This window comes from Empidonax traillii, unplaced genomic scaffold (genome assembly GCF_003031625.1).
Source record: "Empidonax traillii isolate 1590-97213 ecotype Southwest subspecies unplaced genomic scaffold, ASM303162v1 scaffold6:size4315531, whole genome shotgun sequence".
Taxonomy (NCBI): Eukaryota; Metazoa; Chordata; class Aves; order Passeriformes; family Tyrannidae; genus Empidonax; species Empidonax traillii.
The window spans coordinates 4,009,266-4,021,599 of NW_020955199.1; the positions used below are offsets into that span (position 1 = coordinate 4,009,266).

At 40.2% G+C, this 12,334-nt stretch overlaps 1 protein-coding gene across 3 annotated transcripts in view; it reads right to left on the reverse strand.

Moving 5' to 3' along the window:
- EDIL3 (EGF like repeats and discoidin domains 3) overlaps positions 1–12,334 on the reverse strand; it is a 228,216-nt gene that overhangs the window by 70,861 nt on the left and 145,021 nt on the right. For all 3 annotated transcript variants that reach the window (XM_027881299.1, XM_027881307.1, XM_027881291.1), the window contains one exon: positions 2,295–2,476. In XM_027881299.1, the coding sequence (XP_027737100.1) occupies positions 2,295–2,476 (182 nt within the window). The remainder of the gene's footprint in view (positions 1–2,294; positions 2,477–12,334) is intronic.

Sequence of the window (12,334 nt, forward strand, 5' to 3'; positions counted from 1 at the left end):
CAAGTTTTGTAAAAATTATAGACCAAAGTTTATTATGCAAGAAAAGTGAGAAGCAAAAGAAGAGACTGTTTGTTGCTTAGAATACATTAATCATATCACTTAATGTTTCTAGAAAATCCTTACACACTATGGTAGTCAAAATTACAGAATAACCTCTATGAGATAGGAATTAGATTTGATCCATTATCTCCAAAGAAAAAGAACAAATTGTTCAGAACTGAACTCAGGGCTGAGATTTATAAACACACTTTCTCCATCAGCCCAACATTCCTCCCAGGTAAGAGGAATGGGAAGATTTCCTGGGAGCAAAGCCCAAGGCAGACCCACGTCTGGTTTGGATACACACTGCACAGGGGTCTGAGAGCTGCCTCCCCTGTGGGTTGCGGCTTTGACAAGTGCAAAAATGAGTGGAAGCATCAGACCATTAGACATCGCCATCCAGTTCATCTCCCAGAAAAACATGTGTCTAGAGGGCCAGTGCAAAATGATTTTGAATTTTTTTCCCCAGCTCATTTAATAAAGCCCATACTCTAAAGCAGCCCAAAAGCTACTGTAATGCTGACTTTTTCATTATCCATTAAAGTCACATTAGCTTTCTGCTCCTGTAGAAATAATTCTGCCTGAGTCCCTTAGCCTTACTCTTTCCAGTTCTTTTTCAATGTATAAATATTAGACTTCCTAACCCCTCTGGTCTTTACTGATGAAAACTGATTTAAGATACATTGAAGGACCTTTGTGTTTTCACTCTGCAATAAATAACAAATAGTAACATTGGCTTTGTTTTCCATAACTGACAAAATCCAGCACTCTTGCCATCCCAGTTCCAAAAAACTTCATCAAACAGCACTTTGTATCTGCTCTCCAAACAAGAAAAAATGAACAGGTAATCCCTTGTGCTTTTTCCCCAGGTAATTTGGGAGCCACTCAGGAAAAATCACAAGTGGTAGCCACGACATAAGCTTGTATATCTCCTGGGCAATCAGCTGTAGGACAAGATGGCACAGGCTTAAGCTGTGCCAAGGGGGTTTAGTTTGGATATTAGAAAGAAGTTCTTTACAGAGAGAGTGATCAGGCATTGGAATGGCCTGCCCAGAGAGGTGGTGGATTCAGCTTCCCAGAAGGTTTTTAAGAAGAGGCTGGATGTGGCACTGAGTGCCATGATGTGGTAATTACAGTGGGGTTGGATCAAGGGTTGGACTTGATGATCTCGGAGGTCTCTTCCAACCCAGTTAATTCTATGATTCTATGGTTCTATGAAATATTACGACATGCTTACAAAGGTAACTTCAAGTAGAGTGTGTCTGACACATCTGAGGGACATTATGGATAGTTCAACTTAGCGCTGGCAGACAAGATGCTCAAATACCATGTTTAGCTAAATCCTATATTCACTCAAAGGGAAGCATCCTCTTCACATATTGACTACCCTGATTAATGCAAAAGGTTTTCCTTTTGTTAGTAAGTATCTAACTTACTAGCCTTTATTAACCAACAGCTGAAATTGCCAAAGCTTAGGCCAATTCATATATCATGAAAACCCCATAGGAGGAAAGAGCGACAGCAATCACTAGATAATCATTATCTTCATTAAAATACTGCCACAGGACTTCATATTCAGTGCTTCATGACTTCCACTGAAATCATTTGCTGGGTAGAGAGAAATCCAGTTCACAGTGAGGGCACTGCCATTTGAATCATTCCAGCAATAACACCCTTGAGTGGGAATAAGAAAATGTGTATTTTCAGCCCCATGGATGTGGCTGAACTAACAGCTGCTTCAGACTTAATTAAAACACTTCTTGTTACTTCCAGTATAATGCACGTGATACTTACTCTCTGTGCCCAGAGCAGCCCAGCAGAGAGGACCAGCTCTTCCTGCAAGCTCTGGTAAAGCCAAAACCACATTAAAGCTCTCTAGAAAGACACCTGTGGAAGGCTGCACATGTCAAAACATCTCCACCATGAAATATTGCTGTGATATGCTTCTAAGGACCCAAATACAAAATGTAACATCTGTGGAAAGCAGCTTCTTTGAAAGGAGCCTTTATAAACCCGCTTTCCACAGTTTAGAGCCACAATGGAACATATCACATTTTTAAATAAAAAGATTTTTGCATTTGTAAAATCAAGATTATCACTGCTTTGCAACTAACTAGTCCCTTTTAGCCTAGGCTACGTTTCTGACAGTGAATAAGAATCTAGCTGTTCATTAACCACCTGTCTTCATCAGTTTCTTAAGTGACACTGGCAATTGAATCAAGGAGATTTTTTTTCCCCTCAGCTCCATCTGTTACCTGAATCCATGGCCATCTGTCATTCTCTGCAGCAGTCCAGGCATTCACAAGACCCTTCTTATTAAGCCGTGCATAGTATGGGTACCATTTTTGGAGGCCAAAAAGAGCTCGATGGGTGGATGATGCAGTGATTTGTTGGTTTGACACAATCCCTCCTTCTATGCCTAGTGGGCCAGAGCATCCTGCAAATGGAAAAGGAAAAAAGAAACGAATGCAACTCAAATAATCAACTCTTTTGAGTCCCAAGTAGCTGTAATTACAATAGCATACAAATAGATCCAAAAAGTCATGCCAAATACAGTTTAGAAGGAATTTAAAATACTCGACTAGCATCTTGTTTTTGTAGAAATTAAAGAAAAAAAGTAAACAATACTTCTGGTAATTAACTATTCTCCTTGTAAAATTAGTGTAATGGATTAAGCTTTTAGTTTGCTCTATCTAAAGAGCTGAGAATTTGACTTTTATGGACACAATGAAAAAAAATCCTCAAATTCAAATATTGAAATAATTGCTAAAAGCAAATTTAAAATTCTGCAATTACTGCCAAGTTCCATGTACTGGTCTTGCCCCAGACATTAGCATTTAGCCAACATACCACAAATTGTTATCGCTAGTATTTTTTAGAAATAGGAAATTAGACATGTTATTGTTTAGTTACACCAAAAATATTTAAAGGTCTTATACATTTAATCCACAATCACTAAGTGTGTACTGCAGTGTCACAGTGTTTATAATTTCATGTGTGGCATTCATCATTAATTTATTCACCAGAACTACTTGTAGACATAATTTTTTTAAAAAATCAAGATATTTTTTCTAACATTGTTTTCTGAAGCCACTCCATTTGGGTACAGGAAGAAAAACACTCTGTTATTGTGAACAATCCAAACTGAGAAAACTTAGAAAATTTATTATATACAAATATGTTGGTGGTCTACCTACTACTCAACACCCTAAAGCAGTTCAATTAAATGAGATTTTTCTTTACTCAATTCTGATGCTGAATCTAAGAGAAGGTAACTTCAGGAATTATTCTGGCAGCCAATATAAGTCCATTGTCCAAAAGATCTTCTTTTTTGTGGGTCAACTGCACTTTGGCAATTTTGGGTACCACAGGAAAGATGTTTACTCACATTTCAGATTTTCTCAGGAACTTTGCAGTGTTTCACTTCAAACAGTACCCAAGAATGAACTCTGAAATGCCCACGTGGGCAGAAAGTCACAAATAATTTAATTCCTCATTAATTTAAAGACACAGAGAAGAAAAAGTGACCATTGCAATTTGCTCCTCTTGCCAGGGAGACAGTGCAGGGAGCCACTGGTAGCACAGTCCCCCGGTACTGTGTGTCAGTGGTGATGGATCAAAATACAAACTAAACTGAAGTTTTAAGCTGATTGCGGAGGAAGTGCCCCAGACAAGCACTTGCTAGTGCTTTGAAAAAAAGGTAAGCCAAACCTCACATAAGGATGGGGTTCAGGGTGTGATCCTTCAGTGCAAAATCCGGCCAAAGCTTCCAGGATATCCTTGGATGTAATCCTGGCCCCACTGAAATTAACGACTGATTTGCACCACACGGTGATTTCACACAGGTTTTTAACGCTACGTGAAGCTGGGCTAGAATCTACTTTTCTTTATCAGCTAACAATAAAGGCTTTGCATCCAGCACTTGACTAGTTACAGGGCTCAGAGCACAACAACAGGCAGCTCTCCCCCATTGCTGTACCAGGCGCTCAGTAATGCCACGAAAAAACAAATCCTTTGTCACCAGCACAGGCAGGCTCAATATAGAATGTATTCAAAAAGCCCACATATGTTGGAAAAGTGTCATTCTTCATTGTGTTTTCATCACGTTCTTACTTAAAAATTGAAAGATCTATTCAAGTCTTAGCTCTGTCTCCAAAATATTTCCATTGAAGCAGAATAAAATTCTTTGGTATATGAACTGCTATACCCACTTGCAAGCCAGAGGTAAACAACTTTACTTTCCTAAGGAAAGTGCATATCTTCAAAAGTTTTCTTGTATTTACTTATTAAAATATTTACTTATTAAAAATGGAAATAAACGCATACAGATGTGTCTGTGTGTACGTGCAACTCACAACACAGAGAGGACACGTATGAAATTAACCATCCTTAACAGCTGCAATAATAGATTGATAATTATTAAAAAAAAGAGATGTGAGAAAGCAGGAGAGAGATTTCCAAGGGGACCTTAAAAAGGAGACAAGTTGAAGGCATATTAGTTAGGTGTGTTAGTGCATCTCTTGGTTGAGATGCATTAAATGTTATTTGAAATGTGTGAAATCCTTATAAGAAAAAGTTGAATTTTCCTTTCTAAATTGAAGACAGTTTAATTACCAAGTATAGCACTTAACTCTACTTTGACCATATATGCTCAGAAGTGTTTATCTTCCTTATCATTAAGAGCATTATTCCTGAAATCCAAAGCAAACCTTTACCTTCAGGGAATAGGTACTTTATTGTGCAAGCTTCTTATTTTTATTGCAGCTCCAGTCATGGTTTGTCACATTTGTCACTATTTCAACATGAGCTAAACCTAAAATTTACCACTTTTAAAAGTTACAACCACCACATTAGAGATATTTTGGTGTTTAGTTCAGGCATAACAAAATGCGATGTGTAGGAAGTATGAGACTGGATAATAATTTCTAAGCAATATTATAAGTACATTTCTTAGAATATCCAAACATTTTTGATATCTTTTTAAACTTATTCAACAGCCAGGACTTCAGCAGAAGTTTTTTTAGGATTCTGTGAGTAATCTCTTAGCACTGTTATGCCTGTCCCTTTGCTCACCCTTTAGGACTTTATTTTAATCAGATAGTATTTGACAAGAAAAATTTACTTTATTTTATAAGTTAAAATGAAATATTGAACACAGTTTTGGATAGTAAAATACCACAACAAATGGACTTTCCTTAGCCATATGCTCATTGATTCCTTCCAAATACTCCACTAGATTAACAAATGATTCTTTCTTCATATAAAAGCTCCAATGGGGCTGTTACTCTTTAAAATTCACAAGAAATTCACCTTTCCTGAAAACTCACAACTGAATGACCTGCCTCTGGTCCCATCAAACACATTTTATCTCTAAAGGACTGGTTACAGACTGGTTTCTTCACAAGATATTAAATTTCAGACATAAACAATACTTTTCTTTAAGTTAAGGAGTCAGTTATTTCTTTAAGAAGTGTGATATGCCATTGACCACTAACAATGAAGAAATTAAGCATTGACAGCTTTTTCAGATTGTTTCTTTTTTAAGGAAAACTGAGATGCATATTTTAAGCAAGTACAGGCCAGATTATATTTTATTGTTATACCCCTGCTTCTATTAAATCCATAGTTTATTTAACAAAAATCATGACAGCTTGAGAAAAAATAGTATCACTACAGTGTGCAATTTAGACTGGTTAATCTTAGTTATTCAATAAAAAAGCCCATTTTTAGTAGTTAATGCAGACACATCAGGGTATGACAATACACTTGATGCAAGAAAGTTAAAAAAATAAATTAAAAAGCAATTTCAAAGCTGCCTGACAAATTCATGATACAGATTCACAAGTAAGATTTCGTCATCTGGAACTGTTGTTTTAGTCATTAAAAAGCAAGATACTAACTCATATAATACTGGTTTTAATCCTACAGTGACACTTGCTGGTATGCACTAAATAAAACCCATTTAAGACCTCTCATCAAACACAAACCTATATCCATAAAACCTCATTGTCCATGGAGGCAACGGAATGCAAAGATACCAACAGCTAAGTGAATATGAGTAGATCAGGGAATGGTGGGAAAAGCTAACAACATGGGAAAAGTTAATAACATAGGAAAAGTGAACCTTTCAGTTCTCCTAAGATTCCTCACCAACTGACATGAAGACAGCAATGGTTATAAATCTGCTTTGAAGGATTCTTATACAATCGCAAACTTAATTAGGTCTATAAACATTATGTACCATTTGGCACTACAAACTGATTGATTTTTTTTAGTCCAGATTTCACTTGTAAACTGAGATTATGGGAATCAAACAGCTCTCCAGACAGAAGATGAGTTCTGTGCTTCCACCCTTGAAAACACTAACACTTGACAATAATAAAATAAATCCCTCCAGCTAAACACTAATATTGGTGTTAAAGGAAGCAGTAGAAGATGACAGTCAGCTTACTGTGTTTTACATTGATATCTCCTCAGGAGAAAATTGAAATAGGGAAATAAGTAATTAAATGTCCCTCTTTATTGTGGAAAGATAAACCCTTTTATGATAAAGAGTTACTACAGTAAGAGATAATAAGCAGAAAGTGCTGGGTAAACATGAGTATGTTTAATTTGAACTTTTACATTTATGTCAGTCCACAAATCAATCAAAACCTCCAAAAGGTTTAAAAATAGCTTGAAAATGTGAGGATTATGCCTCTGTAAACTGAATGAAAAGATTTCTTGTTACTGATGATGAAACATGCCTGATTTTGCAGCAGGAATATAACACTTTTCATTCCCTTTGTTGGTCTGCCTCTAGCCAATGTCATCAAAACAAACAGATGCAAAACTGAAGACAGGTGGAAAACAAATCTGCTTTAGACATCAGCAATCCTGCCTTCCTCCCAGCACCTCATTTTCTAGAATGAGACTAATCTGGTTGTGTTTGGCATGGCCTGGTGACGGTGTTGAACACACTCCTGACGATGGGATTACAGTAATTCATGCTGCTCCCCACCATGCCATCAAAGCCTCCTTTTTCTTCTTCTAGTTCCTCCTGCACACACATCCTTGCCCAGTTTGTTCTGTCAAGGATAGCTGTTCTCACTTAACAGTGAGTTTGATTATTAGGCGCTGGTTGGATGGATATGGATGGCCAATTAACAGTCTATTATCAAAGTGCCCATCAATATGCAACAGGATGTTCTTGCAGGGCTTGTTTTTTCACAACCATGACACAATAATGCTAAAATCTCTTTCATAAATCCTAAGTGAAGTGCTTTTGCAGAGAGGTGGTTGGAGACAGCTCTCCTTCCTGCTACAGGCATCTGTGGACCCTCTCATGCTTTCAGTGACATGACAGTCCCCAGCTGCTAACTTTACCACTGAACATTGGGATTACACATGACCACAGACGTTGCATTAAATAATGCTGGTACATGCATGAGATCCCTCTCCCGAAGCGCTCTGGCAACTTATTAAAAATAGCATTCTGCAGTCCTCTGAAGAATCCTTAGGGTTCTCCTTCAAGAAAAACAAGGACTGGTTTGATGAAAACAATCATGAGGTCCAGGGACTGTTGAGTAAGAAGAGAACTGCTCACCAAGCCCACCTTGCTCAGCCATCTTGTCATATAACAAAAGCAGCCTTTCGACTCGCATGCAGCAAGCTATAACAGAAACTTTGTGACATCCAGAACAAGTGGTGGACCAATCTAGCGGAAAAAATCCAATTATGCGCAGATACAGGTGACTATAGGGGATTCTATGAGGCTCTGAAAACAGCCTACAGTCCTACACACCGGGTTCAAAGCCCTCTACTCAGTGCAGATGGCCAAATGCTTCTCACAGATAAAGTTTCCATTTTGAATCGATGGTCTGAACACTTTCAGACTCTCTTCAGTACTAGCCGTGTAGTTCAAGACTCAGCAATGCAGTACATTTCACAGCAACTGGTGAAAACTGAACTGGACACTGCCCCCACCGTGGGAGAAACTCTTAAAGCAATACAGCAGGTGAAAATTGGTAAGGCAGCTGGGGTTGATGGAATCCCACCTGAAATCTGGAAGCACGGTGGCCAAGCACTCTATGCTAAGTTTCATGAATTTGTGGTGCGCTGTTGGGAACGAGGTGTACTGCCTTCAGACCTTCGTGACACTGTCATTGTTACCTTGTACAAGAGGAAAGGAGATAAATCAGACTGCTCAAATTACCGAGGTATTACTCTGCTCCCCATTGCTGATAAAATCCTTGCAAGAATTCTTTTGATCAGATTAATACCCACCATAGCAGAAGATCTTCTACCTGAAAGCCAGTGTGGTTTCTGAGCCAACAGAGGTACCACAGACATGGTATTTGTTCTCAGACAACTGCAAGAGAAGTGCAGGGAACAGAACAAAGGACTCTATGTTACCTTTGTTGATCTCGCCAAGGCTTTCGATACTGTGAACAGAAAAGGTTTGTGGCAGATTTTGGAACGTTTAGGATGTCCCCCCAAGTTCCTCAAAATGATCATCTTGTTTCATGAGGACCAGCGTGGCCAAGTCAGATACGGCGGTGCACTTTCTGAGCTGTTTCCAATAACCAATGGTGTGAAGCAAGGCTGCGTTCTTGCACCAACTTTATTCATGATCTTCTTCAGCATGATGCTCCAAAGGGCCACAGCAGACCTCGATGATGAAAACGTTGTCTATATTTGATATCGTACCGATGGGAGCCTATTCAACCTAAGGAGATTGAAGGCCCACACTAAGACCTTAAATCATCTTGTCCGTGAGCTGCTTTATGCTGATGATGCCGCCCTCGTCGCCCACACAGAAGTAGCTCTGCAGCGTTTAACATCCTGCTTTGCAGAGGCTGCTGAGCTTTTCGGGCTGGAAGTCAGCTTGAAGAAGACAGAAGTTTTATATCAGCCTGCACCATCCCCAAATCAGTTCAGCAGTTTAATTACCTGGGAAGCATCATCTCCTCAGACGTTAAGATTGATGCAGAAATAGACAACAGGTTAGCAAAGGCATACAGAGCTTTTGGTAAACTCCATAAAAGAGTGTGGCAAAACAAACACCTGAAAAGAAGTACAAAGATCAGCGTTTACAGAGCCATTGTACTGTCTACTCTTTTATATGGATCTGAATCATGGGTCATTTACCGGCACCACTTGCGTCTCTTAGAACGCTTCTATCAGCGCTGCCTCCGTACAATCCTAAACATCCACTGGACGTATTATGTGACCAATACTTCTGTCCTTGAACAGGCAGCAGTCACGAGCATTGAGGCCATGCTGCTGAGAACACAGCTGCGCTGGGCAGGGCACATCTCCAGGATGCAGGACTCCCTACCGCCTCCCTAAGATTGTGCCCTAGGTATGGACAGAAGAATTTCTTCAAAGGCTACAGGAAAATTCAACAGCTTTCCAGCCTTTTTAGGAAATTTGTTAATTAGACACAGTGTTCCGACAAAGTTTAGCCTGATTTCAGGATAACTGCAGATAACTTCTTTCAAAGTTTCTTGGTTTTATATACTTACATTCACGTCTTTAGTGACATGTAGGTTTCTTTTCTGTTGTTGTTTATGGAGTGTATAGCACAAATGAAAGCTTACCTATGCAGAAAACGTAGTGTATCCTCTCCTACCCCTAAGCTCATTCCAAAGGACTTGTTTGATTTTTTTTTTTTTTTGTCACAAAGTAGCACTTGTACTATAAAAAATCATGATTTTAACCTAAAGTAGCTAAACAACTACAGATAATGCTGCTTTGAAGACAGGTCATGACACATGCATCCATATGCTCAGCGAATGCTCCTTGTTAAACATGCCTGTCAGAAAAAGCAACTTTGATAAAACCCAAACCCAAACCTTCTCTTGGAACTGAGACTGAAACAGGAAGATAAAGTCACACTGAAAGACAATCTTCATTTTTGTAGGAGGTCTACAATGGGAATCTGTGGGATTACAGCACCAGTGTCATTAGTATTCCTGCCAGCCGGCCTGATAATGAGCATGTTCATTTACCAGGAGAAGAGTATGTGCTTTTCAATAGGCAGTTCTTATTTTGCTGCCTAGATATGTTCTTTCTGTCTTTGTGGTTTGGCACTGTTTGTTTTTTTCCTCTCCCTTAAGAACACCAACTGTTCCTAGAAATGACAATATTACTTGTTTCAAGATGTGTTCATTGAAATAGCTTAAAAATTACCAGTGGCGCTAAGATGAATTCTACATTACAATGAATTCTATATTACATGTTCTTCAGAAAGAAGGAAAAAGATGGGAATATCCTGCAATATGTTGCTGAATGTGATATGTTAAATGTGAGCTATATCCACAGTACTGGACACAAACTGCACGTAAACGACTGTTATTTAAATCTGACTACGTAGAAACAGCCGCTCTTATGGTCTCTAAGCTGTTTCCATCTTCTTCTACAACCCATCTAACTTTTTAATAACTGGAAATTCAGGTATCTGCATTTAGATCTTGTTCCCAGAAGCCATTTGATGTAGATGTAACCTTATATTCATGTAAAGCAGCTTTAAGGATCAGGGCTTGAAGCCCTGTTAAAAAGACAGAATTAATTGAAAGGTCATGCACTTTTATTAGGGTGGAAAAAAAATCAGAATGAAGATTCATAAAGGTCTCTTTTTATATATGCAAACAGAGAGAGGCTGGTGGGAGATGTAGTGGTTGAAGGCCGCCTGGGAAATAGTGACCATGAAATAATAGAATTTTCAATACTCAGAGATTCCAGGCGAGCCAACAATAAAACCTCTAAGCTGGACTTCCGGAGGGCAGATTTTGACCTATTCAGAAGTCTAGTCCAGAGCATACCCTGGGAAACAACCCTTAAAAACAAGGGGGTTCAGGAGGGATGGATGTGCTTCAAGAAGGAAGTTTTGAGAGCACAGGAACAGGCTGTACCGTTGTGCCGAAAGGCAAGCCGGTGGGGAAGACAACCAGCTTGGTTAAACAGGGGGATTCTGAAGGAAATCAGGGATAAAAAGAGAGTTTACCAACTATGGAAGAAAGGGCTGACTACTTACGAAGAATTCAGGAAGACAGCTAGATCATGCAGAAAGAAAATCAGGGACGCAAAAGCACAATTTGAAGTTAAATTGGCCACTTCTGTTATGGATAACAAAAAGTCCTTCTATAAATACATTAATAACAGAAGGAGGGGCAAAGAAAACCTTCATTCTTTGATGAACTTGGAGGGAAACATAGTTAATAGAGATGAGGAGAAGGCAGAGGTACTTAACACCTACTTTGCCTCAGTTTTTACCAGTAAGACAGGTGGCCCTCAAGGCAACTGGCCTCTGGAGCTGGTAGACAGAGGTAGGAAACCAAATAGCCCCCTTGTATTCCGGGAGGAAATAGTTGGTGACTTACTGAGTCATCTGGATCCTCACAAGTCTATGGGACCAGACGGGATCCATCCTAGGGTGATGAGGGAGCTGGCAGAAGAGCTTGCCAAGCCGCTCTCCATCATCTTCCAACAGTTCTGGCTCACTGGGGAGGTCCCATATGATTGGAAGTTGGCAAATATCACTCCAATCCATAAAAAAGGATACAAGGTTGACCCTAGTAACTACAGGCCTGGCAGCCTGACCTCAGTGCCTGGCAGAGTTATGGAGCAGATCATCCTGAGTGCAATCACACAGCACCTACAGGATGGACAAGGGATCAGACCCAGCCAGCATAGGTTTAGGAAGGGCAGATCCTGTTTGACCAACCTGATTTCCTTTTACGATCAGGTGACCCACCTGGTGGATGAGGGAAAGGCTGTGGATGTGGTCTATCTGGACTTCAGCAAAGCCTTTGACACTGTTTCCCATAATATACTCCTGGAAAAGCTGCAGCCCATGGCTTGGACAGGGGCACTCTGTGCTGGGTCAGGAACTGGCTGGAGGGCCGGGCCCAGAGAGTGCTGGTGAATGGGGCTGCATCCAGCTGGCGGCCGGTCACCAGTGGTGTCCCCCAGGGATCAGTGCTGGGACCAGTTCTGTTTAACATCTTTATCGATGATTTAGATGAGGGGATTGAGTCCATCATCAGCAAATTTGCAGATGACACCAAGTTGGGAGGGAGTGTCGACCTGCCGGAAGGCAGGAGGGCTCTGCAGAGGGACCTGGATAGAGTGGAGAGATGGGCTGACTCCAATGGGATGAAGTTCAACAAGGCCAAGTGCCGGGTCCTGCACTTTGGCCACAACAACCCCCTGCAGCGCTACAGGCTGGGCACAGAGTGGCTGGAGAGCAGCCAGGCAGAAAGGGACCTGGGGGTGCTGATCGACAGGAGGCTGAACATGAGCCAGCAGTGTG